We start from the raw sequence: 21915 nt of genomic DNA, 5'->3' as shown, positions 1-21915 counted from the left end.
ATCAATGCTAGTCACAAAGAAGTGCTATGGAAAGGATGTAGAGCAAACACTGTTATATTTTTCTACCGTTGAGCTACGTAAAGAATAAACTGCAAATAGACAGATATCTTGGTCATATTGGTGAAACAAACCCCCTTAACCAATGGCCGCTTCTTAAAAGCTGAATAAAATCGTCTGCTTAGAGAATAGTGAAAGTGAAGACTAAGATGGAGAGAAGAAAGTTTGTTTCAGTTTTCTGTTTTTCCCTTCTTTTTCTTAACTCGCCCTTGCCAAGCAAGTCACCTCATTCCTCTTCCGTTCTCTCTCTCTCTCGTCGGTGCACTTCCCTCCACCATTTCTTTAGATCCACTACAATATTTCCCCGTTATCGTTATTTCTCTCTCTCTCTCAATGCATTTGAGGAGGGCTGTCGCAGCAGATCATCAGGTAACGTGTGTTTGTACGTTACAAGTGATTTGTTGCAAGTTGAACAATCGAAGGATCTCGTGAAATGCTGTGTTTCGTATCGAAATTCTGTTTCAAATTGGGAAAAACTTTTACTTTCTGAGAAATGTCATAACCAGTGATGAAACGTGGGTGTACGGCTACGATGTTGAAACAAATAAGCAGTTGTTGCAGTGGGTTGGAACATTGTCATCGAGACCGAAAAAGGACATCATAGTTGCTCAAATGTGAAGGTGATGTTTATCTTTTTTTATTTTTGTTGGAAGGGCATCCTTCGCCATGAGTTTGTTCCACACGTTCAGACAGTCAATACAGAGTTTTGCTCAGATATCCTGAAGGGTTTGAGGAAGGCAGTACAAAGGAAGAGTCCTGAGGTGTGGATGAAAAAAACCTGGATGCTGCACCATGACAGTGCACCTACTCACACATTGCTCCTTATCTATGACTTTTTAGTGAAGCATGAGATGACTATCAACCCCAAGCCACCCTGTTCTCCAGATTTAGCCCCTGTGGACTTTTATATGTTCCCAAAGTTGAAATCCACCCTAAAACATCACTGAGTTCACTTAGTAGAAGAACTAAAAGAAAATTCGCCAAGTGCACTAAACACACATTCTTTCAAACGCATGTACGTCGATGACTAAGTGGTGCAGTGCATGTGCCTCAGTGATTAAGTGATGTGGCGTGATGCTGCTAGTGTTAGACTACGGCTTAAAATTGCCGCTACACAACGTTGTGCTATGCCAGTTAGTTGGTGCATTATTAATGTTTGGTTTCTTTTTGGACAGACCTCGTATTAACACTTTTTGGACCACCAGCTGCAGTTAAGCATTCAGATAATAACAGTACTTTATATTTTAGACCAGTGGATACTAAACAGCTTTAAGATTTGTAAATGTTTGGCCAAACCTTAGCTTCTTCAGTTAGATGACATGATTCATTGATATTTTCTTACCACATCCAAGTGTTTAATTCAGTTTTTGGGAGACTCCTTATAGTGAAGGGTTAAGTGAAGGCTATTTCTAACTTCTTCAGTTCTTAAACATTTCTTCAGGGCTGAATAATGTTGTCTGGTGATAGCAGATATGAAGTGAAATATACATTATCAGATTGAGAGGGTTAAGCAATTTATTTATAGTTGATTTCATGCCATAATTTAGAATTGGTTTTGCAAGAAAAACTAAGTGAAAATGAAAGACTCTGCTCTTTCCATGCCTTGCTCTTCCAGCAAAAACGAGTACTATATAACTTATGATGGTTTTGTTCTCTGTAAATATGATTTGTATTATAAAAGACTAGGGAAGGCTCTGTGCTTTCCATTGCTGGTCCTTCATGCAAAAACAAATCTTAGTTATGAGAGGAAATTGATCATAAGTTTGTTAGTAAATTTACTTCTGAAGATATTGTCTGGATCTGGAATGTATGGAACTCCTTCAGTCTGTTTAGCATATTTGTGCTTATTGTCATCATCATCATCATCATCGTCATCCGGACCTCCTTTCCCACCCAAGGGCAGGGTGAGGAGCAGCACGTCCAGACAGCGTAAGTTTGCCCAGTCCAATGGGCCACACTTCCATTCACTCATCATTCAAGCCCCCAGAATCCTGGCTCTGTCCGATACGCCAAAAACATTCAGCGCATTCTGTAGCTTCGCATAAACGTATCTGATAGAGTCAATCTGGACACTGTCACATTAAAAAGGGGTGCCAGATCCCTGATCATGCACTTCTCACAGCATTCATCCAGCCAGCTCGATCTCATGTCAGTTCCGTAGCCTCAGCGATTTCCATACCTCTCTTCCTCACACACTCATCCACCATATCCTTCCACCTTCTCCTTGGCCTACCTCGCCTCCTTCCTTCTTCAAATTCGTTCAGATATACCATTTTCACCACTCAGTTGTTATCCATTCTCTCCACATGACCATACCATCTCAGTACACTCTCTTTGATTCTGGTGTCCACAGACTTCTTCATTCCACATCTTTCACAAATCACATTACTTCGTATCCTATCCACTCTTTGTACTCCAAATACATTCTTCAGCAGTCCCTTCTCCACTGCTTTTACTCCTGACTTTTCATTTTCATGTCACATCATAGTCTCACATCCATATGTTTAAGTTGGCACTAACACTCCTTCATGTAAGCCTTGTGCAGCTGCAACACTCAAACCCCAGTTTCTTATCAAGGCCTTCATAGCACCAGCCACCTTTGTTCCCTGTGTCACTCTACTTTCCACTTCTTTTGCACATGTTCCTCTCTTTTCTATCACTATAATAATAATAATAATCTGGCCTTTTGTTTCTCAAAAGCGCCAGTTCTTCCTTTGAGAATTCACTAGCGCTCAACACCCATACATTATTTTTACAGTTACAAGAATTGTGACTTCTTGTATATAATACAAGCTACATCATAGATACATGAAAGTGGCAATAATTAAACCCTATAGTCATCCGTCATAGTACCTCTCTCCAGGTCATAGCATTTTGAAAAAAGAAAGGCTTTCAACTGTCTCTTAAAGGATTCAACAGTATAGAGTTGTCTTATGGACAATGGCAATCTGTTATATAATCTAGGGGCTCTATATGCAAAAGAATGATCAGAGAAAGATGACTGGTGAATGGCTCCTGGCTCATCAAGACGCAAGGAATCATCTTCACTGCGTAACATCACACCTGGGCGTGCCGATGGGAATTTTAACAATTCAGCAAGATACTTTGGTTCACCAAACTTAAGAACCTTGAGTGTAATAAGACACAGTTTAAATTCAATTCTAGCCTTTACTGGTAACCAATGCAACTCAGTCTGAAACGGGGTAGTTGAGGTTCACGGGGGGAGACCAAAGATAAGCCGTGCTGTCCTGTTCAACACAGACTGAGTTTTTGTTAGTATATTATTTGGAAGATCAACCCACAATGAATTACAATAATCAACACGAGACAAGACCACTGCATGGACCAATGTTAAGAGGCACCGTCTATTCAGGAATTTTCACACAGAGTACAGATTTCTGATATGCAAGTTACACCCTCTTACAGCTTGATTAATATGTTCTTTGTAATGTAACTTAGAATTAAAATAAACACCCAGATCTCGAACAGAACTGACTGGATGAAGCTGTGAAACGTCAGTGTTCAAAGCCAGGGCATTGTCAGTGTCATCACCCCTTCTGTTTCCTCTGATGATGATGATCTCAGTTTTACCATCATTCAGCTTAAGTTTCCTCTTAGCCATCCAAATCTTAATATGAGACATTAGAGATTCAAACTTTGTCTTAGTATCGTTGATGTTTGACATGTTAACATAGAGCTGGGTGTCATCAGCATAAAAATGATAGAACACATCATGAGCATCAAGTAGAGATGATAAACTACTTCTGTAGATAGTAAATAGAATTGGACCCAAAACTGATCCTTGAGGGACTCCAAATAGAAGGGGAGAAGAATCAGAGCTAGCATAATCAACAGCCACTCTCTGAGATCTGTCAGACAGATACGACTTAAGGAGCAAAAGGGCACTATCACGAACGCCATAAAAATACAGATCGTCCAACAATAGTTTATGATCTACTGTATCAAAAGCTGCAGACAGATCCAACAGAACTAAGAGAGAGGACATCCCACTACAAGTGTTTGCCACCAAGTCACTCTGAATCCTTGTTAGTGCAGTTTCATTTGAATGGTATTTTTTGTATGCTGACTGAACAACAGGAACAACTCTGTTGAGTTTTAGTAGTGGTAAGAGTTGATCGAGTATGGCCTCCTCAATAATCTTGGATAAAATAGACAGGTTAGAGTCCATCCATCCATCCATTGCCAGACGCCATGTATCCCAAATGGGGTGGCCAAGGGCTTAGAGTTAATTGTTTTTACAGGGAGGGGCACTAATCCTCCACCAACCCCACTTGACGTAGGGACTGGACAATAATTTGTCATGCTCTCGACATCAAGGCCAGGTTTCTTAATTAGGGGCCTAAGCAAAGCACGTTTCTCAGACTGCACAAAATTACTTTCTAAGAAGCATCTATTTATTATGTTGCAGATAAAGTCTGCAGCATTCTCATACAGATCAGGTAGTTGTGACATGTTACATGGATCGAGTGAGCAAAATGTTTTATTAAGTTCTCTGATATAGCATTTGACTTTGTTTACATCCAGCGGATGAAATGTTGAAAGCAAATAATCCCCGGTGCACTGTGGCTGGAAGTCAACTGAATATGCTTCACTAGGAGAACTGCTGTCTAAATCACTTCTTATACGAGATATCTTACTTGTAAAAAATGAAGCAAAATCAGAATCCAATTGAGTATCAGATACAGAAGTTGGTTTAACAATTACATTGCTCTGACCAACCAAGTTGTTCACAACTGCAAACAGTTTATTTTTTATCACCACTGCATGAATCAACTTTATTTTGATAATACCTAGCCTTTTGGGCTTTTACAGTGTGAACAACTGCTCTTCTCGCAAAAACATAACGCAAACGAGTTACTTCGGTCCACTGCAAGCGCCACTCACGTTCTGCCCTTCTACGTTGTCTACGCAAAGAATTAATGGATGGACCATACCACGGAGAATCATCACATACAGTGATTGTTTTTACTACCTCAGGACAATAATGGTCAAAAATTGACTTAAGTTCGTTGTTGTAGATATCAACCAATTCATCAGAAGAAAGACTGGAAGAATCAATGGAGTTTAAACGATGATCAGTTTCAAGACACATCAACTGGCGGTCAACATTCCTGTAATTTCTGAACCTGATGACCTTTTTATATGAAGGGGATTTTGGGACATCAAAACTAAGAGTGATCAGAGCATGATCAGAGATGAGGGGGTCAGATGAGTCAACCTCCACATCTGATACACGCCCGCAACCAACAGGGGACAAGATCAAGTCAAGGACATGTCCTGAGACATGAGTTGGATTAAAAAAAATTGTTCTGGGTGATCAACTCAAGGAATTCCAAAGAAAATGGTTTTGACTCTGGACTGTCAACCCAATAGTTGAAATCACCACAAACAAGATATCCTCCAGGTTTAAGAGAAAACCCTTCAAGAAACTGCCCAAACTCCTCCATAAAACCTCGATCTCTGCCCGGATGACATGGTCGATAGACAGTTGCAATTCTAATGGTATTCTGATGGAAATTTATTACAAATACCTCCATAAATTCAAATGAAGATGGGGTCAGGTCTGAGTCAATGAGAGAAATGTTTGCAAGTGCTGCTGAGTAGATGAGTGGTACGCCTCCTCCCGGATAGTCAGCAGCAGGCCAGGGAATACTAATAATAGAATGTGTCTTAGGCAAAACATTACGAATAATATTGATATCAGACTAATACAACTAGGTTTCAGTCAAGCACAAAATGTCAGGCTCATGCTGATTTAGAGTTTCATTAATATAGTCTATCTTATTATGGATAGAACAAATATTTAAAAGACCCATCCTTAACTGGTTCAAGAGGGACGTAGTCAGTTTTTTGAATGGTCAAAATTGGTGTTGTCAATCAATCAGTTCCTATGAGAAATCATAATTGGACAGTCTCTACTTGATGAAAAATGGGCAACTGACTGTGAATTTGAATTAGCATCTTGATGTCTTAAAGAAGAGCAGTTGATGCATTTGGGAGAATTTCTGGTACTACAATCCTTAGATTGTATTTGAACTCTCTCACCAATTCCAGTCTCTCTCCATTCATGGTAACATCACACTGGGATTCACCTTCATTCTCAGTAACCATCCCTTTACTCTTTTCTGCATTTATTCTCAAGGCACAACGCTCACAGACATTAGCAAAACTCTGACCTAGTCTACCAAGTTCTTGTGCGGTATTTGCAAGTAGTACTGTATCATCAGTTTACAACATATTTTAGATATTCCATCCATCACCATTCATTACCAACGCCATCCCTCTCTCCATTGCTCGTGTTTTTACTTCTCTCATCACCCTGTCCATATATATATTGAACAACCATGGGGACATCACACAATCTTGTCTCACACCTACACCAATTGTGAACCACTCACTTAGATGCCTATTTACCCATACACATGCTTCACTACCCTTATAAAAACTCTTGACAGCTTACCATTTACATCATACTTGCGCTAAACCTTCCACAATCCTTCTCAGTCTACAGTACTTTGTTATACACATTTTCCAGATCCATAAATGCCATAAACACCTTATGATCCTTCTCACAAGCCTTCATTATCTGTCTTACTGCAAATATTTGGTCCACACATCCTTTACCACTCATAAAGCCACCCTGTTCATCACTCACTAGGACTTCTGATATCTCTCATACTTTCTCTGTAATAATTCTTCCATATACCTTCTCTACCACACTCAATAAACTTTTGTCACAATAATTCTTGCACTTACTTTTTTCACCTTTATTTTTGTACAGGGGTACAGTCATAGCCTTTTTTCACTCTGCTGGCACAGTTTCACTCATCCATACCTTTTTACATATCTCCAACAAGCACTTCATTCCGCTTCCTCTACTAGCCTTAATCATCTCTGCATACACCTCATCAACCCCAGCTGCTTTCCCATTTTTCAGCCGCTTCATAGCGTTCTTTACCTGTGAGAGTGTCGCATTTCCTGTCACTGCATTTCTTCTTAGCACACCCCCAAAACCAATCATGGTTACAGCCACTCTGCTTTGTCTATTCCCATTAATCAGGCTTTCAAAATATTCGTTCCATCTGGTCCTTACTTCATCCCATGGGTTAATAATCTACCACTTACATCCTTCACACTTTCACATTTCTTTCCCCTGTCAATTCTACGTTTCCGCTCCTGTTTCCAGAACAACTTCCTGTTTTCAGAGTAATTTGCATTCATTTTTCTTCCCAGATCATCATTTACTTCCTTCATTTTGCTCTGCACTAGTCTCTTTACATGCTTCTTGCTCTCAGTATATTCATTTCTTATTTCAATTTTACCCCTGTCCTGTAACTACTCTAGCCACTTCTTCCTATTTTCCTCCACTGCTCTCTTAACCTCTTCATCGCACCATGCCAAACCTTTCTACTTTGTTGCTACTCTTGCCACACCACACACTGCTTTAGCATTCGTAACTAAGCAATCCCTCTCTGCATTCCACAGGCTGTCCAGATCCATTTCATTCCAGTTCACTGATTCTAACTCCTCCTTGGTCCTGTATTCATCTGCCATTTCTTTGATCCTCAGCTTCTTGACTTTCAGTCTCTTCCCTGGCTGCTCCTCTCTCTTTCTCCTGGTCCGCCTCACTCCTGTCAGCTTGATCTTGCATTCCATAGTCATACGATCTGACAGACCTCCACATTGTCCTCTCACGGCCCTTGTATCAGCAACCATTCCCAGCATCGACCTCTCTACGAGCACGTAATCGATCAGGTTCCTTTCAGCACGATCCCCGTTCTCTGTATACCATGTATATTTATGTGCATCTATATGTTTGAAATAAGAGTTACAAGTGCACAACCTCCTTTCCTGACACATATCCTTCAGTCTTTTCTTATTATCATTTTCTTCTGGTACTCCATTATGTCATCCTCAGGACCAGTGCCTCCTCTTCCATTCATATCACCCATCATAATCACTTTATAGCTCCTGGGCTTTTCTCCCACTTCTTCATCCAGCTCATCCCAATACCTGTCTTTCTCTCTCTCACTCCTTTCATCACACGGTGCATACGCTACAATAACAGCCGCTTTCACGTTCTCAAACTTGAACTTGACTTACATACACCTCGAGCTGACACATGTGTAATCTCTCATTCCATACTGCCACACTTCATTCATCAACAAAGCAACTCCTTCCATGCATCTTCCTCACCCATTCGTGCCCGATCTTACACATTTCACACCCTCCCACTCCTCCATTTCACACCTTTTATCTTTGTTTCACACAGTGTCATCATGGCATATCTCGCACTCTTGAACACATTCACCACTTCCACCTCTTGCTCTCCTCATTCACACCTCTCACATTCTACATGGCCATACGAATCTGCCCATTTGGTTGGGGCCCTGGGCAAGTATTGGACCCTCCGAGGCTTTCCAAAACATTTGCCATAATTTAGTGATTTTAGATAGGGGTATTTGGGGGACACTTAACCCGGCCAAAAACCCCAGTTATATTTTTACCACCCAGCATAGTAAATGGTTTCCTGGGTACAGAAATCATTTGGCTTGTCACTCGGTGTAGAGACCATATGGCATCCCTACACTGAGTGAGTGGATGATGGGCACCCCCATCTGCCACATATTTGTGCAGCTTTCAGATAATTTTTTTCAATTTGGGAGAGCCCCCTAATATTGAAGACGTTAATGAAGGCTTTATGTAATCTCTCCACTTCAGTTTTAAAAAGTTTTTCCTCAGCTGATAAAAATGACAAGTTGTAGCAAGACATTGTCACCAGATTCATGATATGGTACAGACATACCCCACTTTAACGATGCAATTGTTAAGTAAATACCCATCGCATGGTGGGGTATCGTATCTGTAGGTAGATTTAGCATGTAAAATATAGGGATGTGTTTTTAAGCCTTGGGCTGCCCCCCAAACCAAGTCCTAAACCCACCCAAATGAGTCCCAAAATAAGTTTCTAGGTAACCTAAACCCCTATAACTTTAAAACAAGCTAAACTAAGCCTAAAAGCAGTTTATAACTCACCTAAACCCAAAAATAAAATCTGAAAATCATCAAAAATAATTTTGGAAAAATCAAACTTAGTAAACTGTACCCCAAAATGGCAATGTTCATCCCACCTATGACTAAAACACATAATTCTAAGTCTAAAAATAGTTTATAAATCAACCAAAACCCAAATATGTCTAAAATATTGTATTTAAAAAAAAAAAAAAAAAAAAATCGTTATACCGGGATTTGGCCATCGTTCGGCAGGGTAGGGTGGAATTTCTACCCCATTGCTAAGCCAGGGTATTGCATCTAGTGATATCGAATCTCGGGGTCTGCCTTTATCATTTATAAGGGCTTCAGCATGCTTTTATTTGTTTGCCCTGATCATGTAATGGTGGCTGTCCATGCTGCCAAAACTCTGGCAGCTTCCCTATTCAGTCCCCTATCGCTGAGGTCACACACTATGACCTCTTTCCAGGTCATTTTTGGTCTGCTTCTTGCAACCCTACCCTCGTCATTCACACTTCTTACCTTCTGCATCCAGTGGGGTGCTTGCAAAGCTCTTATTCCGCTAGATGGCTCCATGATCAGGACAAACACATTCCCCACGCTGTTTAACCCCTACACCGCGGGCTTGTTTACCAATGACTTGCGTGTGCCGCGGGGTTATTTGGGCTCCGACAGACTCTCAAAAAATATTTGCCAAAAATCAGTTATTAGTCCTAGAATAATAAAATTACATATGCTTATGGCACATACCTTCAGCTTTCTCCTGGAATGATTGTTGAGCCTTTGTCGGTTACCGTAGGACTTGTGGAGACCTCTGAAGTAGGGTAACGAAGTCTCCACTTTACACTTCCCGACAACCCGTAATATGATTACCACAGCCAGATACAAACACTATAAACACTATTCTACAATTTTCAAGTAGTTTGGGATCCATACTCAAAAAAAAAACACTGTGAAAGCAATGGAAATTACGAGCGCGTCTGATCGTCGCACTGGCACTAGTTAAACTCTTGGTAGTCTGTCATTTATTATTCATAAAACCCCTCACACTTTATATTTCTATTACTATATAACACTTATATATATCTACAGTCTTTATCCATAAGTTTCCTTCAGTAGTATTAGTTTATTGTCACTGTAGGGATTCAATTTCTTTCAGTAAAATACGTAGCATTCACTTTCTTGTCCTGTATACTGGCATTGAGAGTGAATGTCACTTTCATCTTCACTCTCATAACTCATAGCATTCAGACATGCTAGAGTGAAACTTTCACTTTCATTACTCCTAGGGTATATACTCGTATTCTTATAATACTACTCATTTACATTTCTATTTACGTTCTCTATTTTATTTACGTTATTTACATTTCTATTTTATTTACACTGTGTTGTGCACTGTCACTTGAAATAACTTATAAAACTATTTTCCATTGTTCACGTATATTTACATTCATTACTTTCACTTGCTGTTTACACATTATTTACACATTATTTACAATTCCACTTGCACTGTTTTACTCAATAGAAAGATCGTAGTCACTCTTTTATCAATTGTCAGCCCTTTACCTCTTTCCACACGAGGTTTAGTAGGGGGTAAAGGTCACAGAGCCATTTGCATGGGGGTGAAAAAAGGCCTTGAAGTCAGCAAGAAGAAACATACGTCCTCTCTCTTTGGAAGATGAGAGTAAACTGATAACGCAGGGCCAGCCAGCCTGGAGGCCTGTTTAGGGGTTATTCAGAGTTACCAATATTACTTCTTGAAACAGCTAAGTCTAGCACTGATATGATTGGCAGGAAATCTAGACAATACATTATAAATTTGGTAGTTCCAGGTGAATGTAAATATCACTTAGGCTTCTCCCTTTCCTCCTTACATGTATATTTATTACGAAAATAGATTAGAGGCCTACTTAGGAGATATATAATCAGAGCTACCAATGTTAAATCTTGAAACAGCTTTGTGTAGCACTGATATGATTGGCAGGAAATCTAGACAATACATTATAAATTAGGTAGTTCCAGGTGAATGTAAATATCACTTAGGCTTCTCCCTGCCCTCCTTACATGTATATTTATTACGAAAATAGATTATACGGCATATTTCAAGGGGAAAAAAACAGCGAAAATTAGCGAACAAGTGCACGTGAGGTGTTGTCAGGTGATAATTAGCCAATTCCAGGTGTATGGCACTCTCACTTACCTGATTTCTTTCTTGTATATATTATTTGGTATAAGAATACAACATAGGGCTTATTTCAATGGATGAAATCAGTGAAAAATTCCAGGGAAGATTTACTTAGCGTAGCATGGCCGGGCAGGCGAGAGGATAGGGTAATGGAGGGGGGGTAGGGAGGGGAGTCAAGAACGGGGAGAAATGGCTAAATTGTCAACAATGGATGGGAGTACAGATGAGATTAGGAGTGCTGACTAGTGTTGGACATTGTCAGTACTGATAGATGATACAAGCCCCCACTTGGAAGCCCGGGTGAATTCAAAATAACACAGAATCACAAAAGCGACGCCCCGCGGTATGATCCCTTGCTCCCAAGCGTCACAAAAGTGACGCCCCGCGGTTAAGGGGTTAAAAAGCATATTTTTCATTATTAACTATCTACTCCTATGTGAAACTGTGAATCATGGTAATGTCATATACTGTAATATAAATACAGTAATACAAATAGAACACGTATATGTAACGTAGCGTGATCTCTTTATATTTATCATAAATGGAAATTAAAATATCATTGATGGCAACCCGCCCTTTCAGTGGTCCTATATTATTATTTTAATTCCTGCCACATTTAGTGCAAGGTTGGTTCTTAATACATAGTTTGTTCAGACTGTAAATTATGCCTAGTGGGTATCTTGACTCATTCAATCTCTACGTGGACAGAAATTTAATGTTGAGTAAATACTGGGACTCAACATTTTGCTCACTCCCTTCACACATGCACACCACAAGACAGTCCTGTGTTGCCCCTCGGACCCTCCAAAGCAATTACAGTACCTTACTTCATCTAACCTAACCAGACCACAAGTAGTCTAAAGTGTATTATTTTATGCATTAGTCCTTGTGTGTTTGTTTTGAAAACAAATCTCTTGTGAAAAAAATTAAACATGAGACTGTCTTGTGGTGTGCATGAGTGAAGGAAGTAAGCAAGATGTTGAGTCCCAGTATTTACTCAACATTAAATTTCTGCCTACATAGAGACTGAATGAGTCAAAATACCCACTAGGTGTAATTTACAGTCTGAACAAACTATGTATTAAGAACCTAACTTGCACTAAATGTAGCAGAAATTAAATAACATAGGGCCACTGAAAGGGCGGATTGCCATCACATGCCATCAGTGATATTTTAATTTCTGTTTATGATAAATATAAACAATTCATGCTAAGTTATATATATGTATTTTATTTATATTATTTATATTACGGTATATGGCATTACTATGATTTACAGTTTTACAGAACAGTATAGGTATTTAACAAAGAAAAATATGTTTTTGAAACTGCATGGGGAATGTGTTTGTCCAAATCGTGGGGCCATCTAGCAGAACACTAGGCTTTTCAGAAGCACCCCATTGTCATCCCCCCATCTTCTCCACATACCCAGACCATCTTAATCTATCCCTCCTCATCACATCACCTATATATTCCAGTTCCATCCTTCCTTTCAACACTTCGCTTGCAATTCTGGTTCCCCCAGGCCTCACATTCAAGAATGCACTGTGCATCCATCTAATCATTGTCATTTCTGGATGTTTGAGTCAGTGTATATCCTCCTTCTTTACTGCCCAGGTTTCATTACCATACAGCGTTACACTTCTAACACATGCTGCATACAAAGATCCCTTAGCACGGAGGGAGGGCCCTCTCATTGTCAGGAGAGGCAACAGCTCACTGAACTTCCTCTAACCACTCCATACCCTAGCTGCAGAGCTAGCTCCAGCCCAGCTTCTGGCACGAACATGTCTTCCAAGTAACAAAGCTCTTCCACACACTCAAGAGACTCACCAGCAAGATCAATCCCATCACACCTGAAAATCACATGCTCTCCTGAGCATGCTGCACACATGAAATCAGCATTATTTCACAGTTTACCTTTGACACCACTACATCTCCCATGCACCCACTTACCACAAACACTGCACAGGATGGAAATACCTCCCACACCCCTGTGGCAAACTGCAGATGGCCATTCTCCCTCATCTTTGACAGTATCGCCACCAACCCTAGATACCATCATCATTGTTATTCCACTTCATTTCTCATGAAGTGGAATCTTAGGTTAGGCTATGTCTATCTGTCCATCCATTAGTCTGTATGTCCATTTGTTCGTTCCATACTGTATCTCAGAAACCATTTGTTGGAAATTTCTCATATTTTCTATGATTGTAGGGCCGTATAGGAGGTTGATGCCCGTCTGTTCAAAATTTTGAAAAAATCCAAAATGACCAAAACTTATGACCAATTTTCTATTTTTGAAACTTTAAATCCTTTATATTTTTCTTACTTTTGCAGATAGGCTTATGTGGTGTAATAAAGTGGAATATAGTCGCTCTGGGATTTTTTTTTTTTTTTTTTTTTTTTTCTTTTTTAAAGCCCCTGTGCCCAATACCATGTCTCCACTTCCTAATTCTTTCCTCCATCTCCCCTTCATTTGCTGCAGTCAACGCCAAATTATCGGCATGCAACATCTTCTACAGGACTTCATTTCTGAAATCACGTGAGAGGGCTTCAAGCACCATGATAAACAATAAGGGGCTCAAGACTGATCCTTGATGCTCACCAACATTCAATGAAAACTCATCACTCAAATCTTGACTTGCACCTAGGTGTGAGCACTCACATACATAGCCATAACCACTCTAACCAGCCACTCCTCAGTCCCCAGCTTTCTCATTGCCCCTTTCACCATCTCCCTAGGGACTCTGTCAAAGACTTTCTCCAAGTCAACAAAAATAAAGTACATGTTAATACTATATTTTTGCACTATTTGCATTTCTGCTGAAACATACTAATCTCCATGGGTTTCTGTGTCATGGGATGAAATTTCTCATGTATTTTTATGGTAAAGTGCCTGAAATTTCAAAAAATGGTCCTGCAGATAGTACGGAAAGTGTTAGGGTTGTGAAGTAACTAATGCATAGCCCTTTGAGTGTGATTTATTTTATGTTGATTCTTGCTGTTACCAGACGGTGTCACGCAGTGTATTGAAGGGTGTTCGCGAAAGCTGTTGCTTTTCCCCCATGTTTGAGAAGTCTCATTGAACCTGAGTATAATTATTTAAAGGTAGAAAAAATATGACTGTGTCATTGGAGTGAAGTGGCTAGACTTTTTTTTTTTCTGAATTCTACCTGTAGTATGAATCAGATAGGCTGATGCAGATTACAGTGTTTATTTGATAGAAGTTTTGTTGGTAAGATTTGATTGGTGCTGAATAAGAAGGGTATGCAAGAAGGAATTAGAATAAGAAATTTTCAGTGTAAAGGTAAGGATGGCAGTCATAGCAATTTTCGCTGCTTAACATTGTTGTGTAGATCAGATATTCATCCATAGGTCTTTAGTGGAAAAGTTTCTAGGGAAGGGAAAGAAGTTGTATGTGACCTTCATGGATTTGGAGAAAGCACATGACAGAGTGGATTGACAAGGAGTGTGGAATATATGAAGAATATATGGAGTAAATGGGAAGGAACGGTATGTATGGAGGGTGCTAAGGCCACAGTGCATGTGGATAGTAAACTGAGTGAATTTTTCTATCTGAATGTTGGATTGAAACAGGGATGTGTCATGTCTCCAATCTGAATATGGATGGGGTTATAAATGAGATACAAGGTAGGGCAGTGGATGTTGGAGTGAATGAGAGAGGACAGTGTTTGGAAACTTCCTGTACAGTTGTTTGAGGATGATACTGTATTGTTAAGTCAAGTCAGAGGAGAACTGCAAGGCATGATGAATGAGTCTGGGAGAGTCTGTAAGTAATGGAATCTAAAGGTGGATGCAGGGAGGAGTAAAGTTATGGTCTTCGAGAGAAATGAAGTCGCAGAATGTACAGTGAGGTTGGATGATGAGGAAATGGAATATGTGAGTGCATTTAAGTACTTAGGTAGTGTGATGAGTAAGGATGGAAGTTTGGAGGATGAAGTGCTTGAAAGGGTACTGCAAGGAAGAAAGGTTGCTGGTTCTTTGAAGGCAGTGATAAGAAATAAGGCAGCAAGCATAGAAGTAAAAAAGTCGCTGCATGATAGAGTTCTGATACTATCTCCTTCATATGGAAGTGAAGCTTGGACCTTGTTGGAAGGATGCAAGTGAAGAGAGCAGTGAAGATGAGTTATTTGAGAGGAGCATGTGGAGTTACATGGAGAGACTGACTGACACATGAGGAAGTGAAAGAGCATAGTGATTTGGATGTGGATGTCATAGAAAGCATTAGGAGAAGTACATTGAGGAGGTTTGGCTATGTGGAGAGGATGGTGAGCGAGAGACTAGCGAGGAGAATGTATGTGAATGAGGTGTAGGAGGGGGGGAGAGGGAGGAGGAGGCTGAGGATGAGATGGAGGGATGGAGTGGAGAGGTGTATGAGAGGGGGGTGTGAGCTGGGGATGAGCAGTGAAATGGTGGGGGATAGGGCGACATGGAGGCAACATGTTTGTGGCCACCCCATACAGGATTAAGGCATCTGACAGTAGATAGTTAGATAGATCGTTGTTTTAGCTGAAGTTAATGTTGTCAGTCCAATGACATGTTTGGTATAGGTTGTTCTTGATACTGGTTGATGATTTTATTCAATACAGAACAAGCTTTTTATAGTCAAGGGGTTAATAATGGTTAAATCAAACTCCTCCAGTTTGAAAAGTCTCTCCAAAGTTGAATTCAGCCGTGTGGTGGTATCTGTAATGGAATATACTAGAAATTGTATAATCAGAATGAAGTGGTGAACATGGAAAGGTTCCTGTTTGACTCGAGGAGTACTGTACAGAAAGTCCTTTTTTAAATCTTCATTTATTTACAGAGGTATTGACACTTAAATTTCAGTTGCTGAGTGAAAAGCTGAAATGCCATTTCCTATGGTTTACAATGTTAGTTGTATGGGAAAAGTTGTAGTGTTCAGAAATGCATCATCATATAACAAGGACTTACTGTATTGTCAGGTGGAAGAATATTGCGGTTAGGAATTATAATAAATGTCCCCCTTTCACAGCACTAATTGTCTTGCAGATTTGAATAATGTTTTGTTACTACAGTAATTGTTTGTGTATAAAATGTAGGATGGTGGATCCTGTATGTAATTTAACAATTGAAATTGAATAATAATGTGTTATGTGATCTTTCCCAGCCTGATGAGGATGATGACCCATACAAATTTGAGGAGGAGGAGCTAGACAAGGCACGTGAGGAGGCTAAGAAGCTGGAGGTGGAGCGGCAGCGTAAGGCCTCCGTGTCATCATCTGGGGTGTCTGACCGCTCACCACTCAATCACAGTTTTGACTCTGACCGTTCCCCAGCTGCCTTCTCATCTGAAGGAGAGCGATCACCCATGACTCGGTCGCCACACACCCCAGGATTTGGAGCCAAGCAATTCTCACCTGTCCCAGACAAGTCGCCAAGTGTCCCTGCCTACTCTCCCCGGTATGAGACCGCACTGGCCAAGACCTTTCCCTCCTATGACCCAGATAAAGCCAAGTACCAAGCCAATGGGGCATTAAAGGTTGGATTCTACCAGGATATGACTGATAAACCCAGTGCAGACAAGCCAGAAAAGAAGGCTGGGGATCAGAAGCCTGCAGAGTCCCCAGTTTATAGCCCCACTGTGCCATATATGAGCTCTTTCTACTCTAGTAAAGCTGAAGCCAACAAAAAACAAAAGTCCCCAGCAGGATATGCTAGTTTTTACAGTTCAGACTCAAGCATGGATAAAGCCAAGACTCCCAATTACTACTCTGCCTCAGCTCCAGCCACTCCAACTGATAAACCATCTCCAGCAGCTTTGTCAGTGGAGCCTGTAGAGAAACCAAAGCCTCAGTATGGTTACTACACTTATGATACTAATAAGCCTCTGACTGACCAGTACAAGAACACAGGATCAGGTCCTCCTCCTCCACAGAAGAAAACACCAAGTTATTATAATGCCCATGATGGATCCAAAAAGCAGCCAATTACACTGTCACCAGGAGCTCAGTCAGGTCCCATATCCACTGATATGGCATCTCCAGGACAGTTGGCGATGCCGATACCAAGTCCAGCAATGTCCACAAAGTCAGACATGCAGCCACTTAAGAAGAGAGCAGCTATTGACCGAAGTGGCCAAGACTACTCTGCTGTCACCCCAGTTCCTGTAGGTGCTGGGGATACCTCAGTTTCTGGCCCTACTCCACCCTGGACAGCAGAGCCCAAGTCAGTAGAGGACTCAGTAGGCTCCAATAGCACAGCCCCACCCAATGTCACAGTACCTTTCTCACCCAATCCCCCTGCCCTGCCAGCCACTCTTGCCAACCTGTCTCAGATTGTGTCACGCATCACAGAGCCAGAGTCAGTGAGATCTGGTGTTGATAAAGACCCTGCCAAACCCTCTACAGAGCGACCACCTCCTGCATACCCAGCTCCAGATACTGCTTTGGGCAAGAGCCTTCCTTCTCCAATGTATGGTGTGTCAGGTGGACAAACAACTGCACAGAGTCAAGTTTTAGATATAGAACGTAGTGGTATAAGTTCTGTTAATGACCTAAGTGACTTGCATCAGTCTAGTTTATCTGCTGTTGGCAGAGTACCACCAGCCGACCTTGCCCGAGAATTAGAGCTTGAGCAGCTTCAGGAACGATCAGTTCAGCCAAACTATCACCAACAGATTACGAGCCCGCATATGCAGACCCAGCCGGGTCTGGCTTCACCACAGCACATGTCTAAAGGTCCACAAACTCCCCAATCCCAAGTGCATAGTGGCCCACAGCCTCCAGCAGCCCATCAGAAGCCTCCAGAAGGTGGTCGTCCTTCCAGCAGGGATCTGCCACCAGCCCATGCCTCAGACAAGTCACATATGTACCTGCAACAGAAGAGTATGTGGAACACCAGTTTGTCATCTAGCTTGGCCTCCAGTCTTTCTTCTAGTATTGTTACTAGCCTGGCTACCAGTTTAGGAACAAGTCTAGCTACCACATCTGTCATTGCTGCCTCTTTACAGAAGATGGGATCACTGCCAGCGGAACGCCTTACACAGGAAAGGCTAACACAAGAGCGTCTGGCACAACTTGACCGTGCAGCTTTTGCATCCCTAGCAGCTGGTCGTACAGGTCAGTCCAACCTCTTCTCACATGAATTGCTACAGAGAGGGTCCATGGGTGCAAGCCAGACCCAGGTGGGAAGTGGTCCGAGCAGTGGAGGATCCTCAGGTGGTGGCAGCTCCTCAGGCACCCCTGCACCCACTGGTAGATCAACCTCAAGCTCAGGCAGTGGTGCAGGGACATCATCAGCTGCTCCAAGTACCAGTGTGGAGCTGGGTATTGGACGGTCCTATGCTAACATGATTCCAGGTCAGTCATCTCCGTTGTTTGGCCGTGGGGAAGGGGCACTCACTCCAGGCTCTCTCCCACGGCCAATCTCTGGGTCATCATCCCCTTTCCTTCCTCAGTCTCCTGGGTTGAGTGCTGCCCTTGGCTTGCCTGGGGCACCACGCACACCCACACCAGCCCACCAGCAATCCCACCAGAGCCTGTCTGGTCTCAGTCAAGGTTCATTTACATCTTTGCCACGTGATCCAAGGGACCCCATATCACAATCTCATCCATCCCTTCAGATTCCAAGTTTAAATTCCATCTCCTCCAGTCAGGCACAGACGCTAAGCCACCTCAATGCAGCCAGTCTGGCATCATACTCTGGGCGTGACTCTCTAGCGTTAATGAACCAAGGGAGTCGTGGGCCACTGGCCATGGATCCCGCCTCCCAGCTGTACCAGCAGTACCTGCAGCAGCGGCAAGAGGAACTTCTACTGAGGTCTGCAGGGGCCCATCCCTCCCAGCTAGCTGCTCACCAGTCTATGATGCTACAGCAAGGACTGATCAGCTACCCCTCAGGCTACCCTCCCTCTTTAGGCCTCAGACCTGGCTCCTATCAGAGCATGAATCGGCCTTGGCTCTGAACTCATCACACCATCACCACCACTACCAACACCCACCACATAGTGCACCTCCTTTATTAGGTTAGTTTGTTTGGGTTAACCTGCCCAGTTATTCCTCTGGTTTTGTTGTCCTGACTGGCATGCAGCAGCAGCCAAGTGCAATAGGTTAAGTTCTTTTTCTTTGTCAGAGAGCTATTTTTATATTTACTTAGATCAGTATTTATAGAATATTTTTATTTATTTTTAATCACAGATGCATTTTTTTAAAACTCATCCCATTACCTGTTAAAATTTCATTGTTGTGATTTTTATTGTATGCAAATGAAGTATAAAACATGTATTAGGGAGTGCAAGCTGCCAAGAAAAAAAATGTATCATATTGTTATTGTATTTTGTTTAGCCAAGTATTGAGTTGGCAGCTGGTCTGATCACAAATCAAGCTTATTGTACAAAATTGTGATTATGAATTTTATACAGACCTATGTTTCCTCTTTCATGTTTTTGCAGCTATTAAGTTCAGTGTGTACCTGGTGGGATAAATTTGGTAACCTAGTAACTCAATGTATATTTAGTGCACTTTTAAACACTCCAAAAAATACTCAAGCCAGTTATAGTTTTCTAAAAAAAAAAATGTACCTGAAGACAGCTTGACATGTGAGTGATGGCAGTTAAAGCTCAAGTCAGGAGGAGGAGACTTTGATGATGGGTACAAGACCAAGGGCCGTGTTCTCACCAATTTAGAGGCATTCTAGCACCTCTTCCTTAACTTTTTATTTTGCATACTACACCATCCTGTTCTCTTTTATATTGTGTATTTTAAAACTGATACTTCTCTGACATAGTGGTAAAGGTTTCAGGTCAGAGTAGACTGTGCTGTAACACCACAGTTTAAATCCAAGAGTTGACCAAAGGTTTATCACAGGAACGTCTCATGCAGCCTAAATGATCTGCAGTATAGTAGCCTGTCCTTGGTCCTCCTATGTTCCAGAAGGTATTATCTTTTTTTTTTTAACAACTGGTTTAAAAAATAATGCACTAGAAATTATTGTATTAATGTGTTATATGATGGAATAAAGTGATAAGGATTAAGTGCTAGGAATCCTTGAACAAGAATGCCACCTCAAGATGTGAAGGGGAGTTGGCAGATAACAGATCTCAATATACACATGGGTTTGGCAGGTGTGTGTGTGGAAGAATGAGAGGGTCCTCCCTGTGGGTGTTTTGTCTGTGTGCTGGGCCAAGCGTGTTGTTGAATCACTGCAACATTGGTATATGTGAGTCGTCATTACGAGTCACACTTTTTGAAATCCAGTTAACAGTAAATTATAGCAAATCCTACTAGCTCTTCAGTCTGGTGACATTATGTTTAATTTCTTTCAGTACTACAGCTGAACTCCTTTAATAAAATTAAGTGGAATGTTTAGCTGTGAAGGGGTTAATTAAGGCTATTTCTAATCCCTCCAGTTCAAAAATTCTTTACTCAGGTGAATAAAATAATCTGGAGTAGAAACTTTACGTCGCTGTGTTCAAGGGGGTTCAGATTCCAGTGCAACCTATGAAACTGTTAATACAGTACCAGTTGTATGGAAAGTTTGTGATACTTCAGAATACATTGTTGACTTATAATGAGGACTGCATATACACTCCAACTAACCTGTTAGTGCAGGATAATGTGCAGTGTTAGTGCTCAACAGTAATTGACTCAGAACTTAAGACTGAGATCATAGCCTTGTTGGCTTATAAGGCTTTCTAGTACCTCTGCCTTAGCAATTTATTTTTCATAATATGCCTTGTATGTTCTTTATGTCTTTCTAATATCAACATAGAATGTGTAAATAACATAGAAGACATTTTAAAAGTGCCGTATGCTGAAATAAACAGGTAAGGAAGAGGTAGAGGAAAGCTTCCAAATCTCATGAGAATAAGGCCCTCAGCATAGTCTCAGGTTTGAGGTTGAGTCTTGAGTTGAGCACAAACTTTGCCGTATGATCTCGGGCCTTTGTCATCTAAGCAAATTTTGGCATGAGTTTGACGTAACAGATAAATTACACATGTATGTCTTTCATATTTATGGTTGATAATGTATCTGCTTTATTCTGTTAGCAGTGATCTTCCCCCTTCAGGAAGTATTTTATTAAGTTTTAATACGATTTTAAATGTCTTCTTGGGTTAATAAATGGCAGTGCCTCTTGATTTTTATTATACTAAAACTAAATCTGTTTGCCATGTTTTTTAAACTTCAAAGTTTTATTGAAATTTAAAATTTCATCCACTCACTTTATGGCTGTATGATTAGATTATTCTAATCAGTGCCAGCTAATTTTAGCTGTCCTGCAGCAGAAAGTCCTCGTCATATGTTGCATTTTTAACATTTTATATAGCAATATGGATAAGTCTCCATATATATATATATATATATATATATATATATATATATATATATATATATATATATATATATATATATATATATATATATAATATATATTATATATTATATATATATATATATATATATAATATATATTATATATATATATATATATATATATATATATATATATATATATATATATATATATATATATTATAAGATCTATATATATATATATATATATATATATATAATATATATTATATATTATATATATATATATATATATATATATATATATATATATATATATATATATTATATATATATATATATA

At 40.5% G+C, this 21915-nt stretch overlaps 1 protein-coding gene across 1 annotated transcript in view; it reads left to right on the top strand.

Moving 5' to 3' along the window:
- The window catches only part of LOC145413647 (uncharacterized), a 260021-nt gene extending 239731 nt beyond the window's left edge, over positions 1-20290 (top strand). The window contains exon 11 of the mRNA XM_080283305.1: positions 16430-20290. Coding sequence (XP_080139431.1) covers positions 16430-19225 — 2796 coding nt within the window. The 3' untranslated portion in view covers positions 19226-20290. The remainder of the gene's footprint in view (positions 1-16429) is intronic.
- Positions 20291-21915: the final 1625 nt, after the last annotated feature.

The sequence above is a fragment of the Coenobita brevimanus genome, chromosome 97 (assembly GCF_032717465.1).
Source record: "Coenobita brevimanus isolate Jiangsu-jjx chromosome 97, ASM3271746v2, whole genome shotgun sequence".
Lineage (NCBI taxonomy): Eukaryota > Metazoa > Arthropoda > Malacostraca > Decapoda > Coenobitidae > Coenobita > Coenobita brevimanus.
The sequence above is the reverse complement of the archived record's forward strand: the minus strand, read 5'-3'. Positions and strand labels throughout refer to the sequence as shown.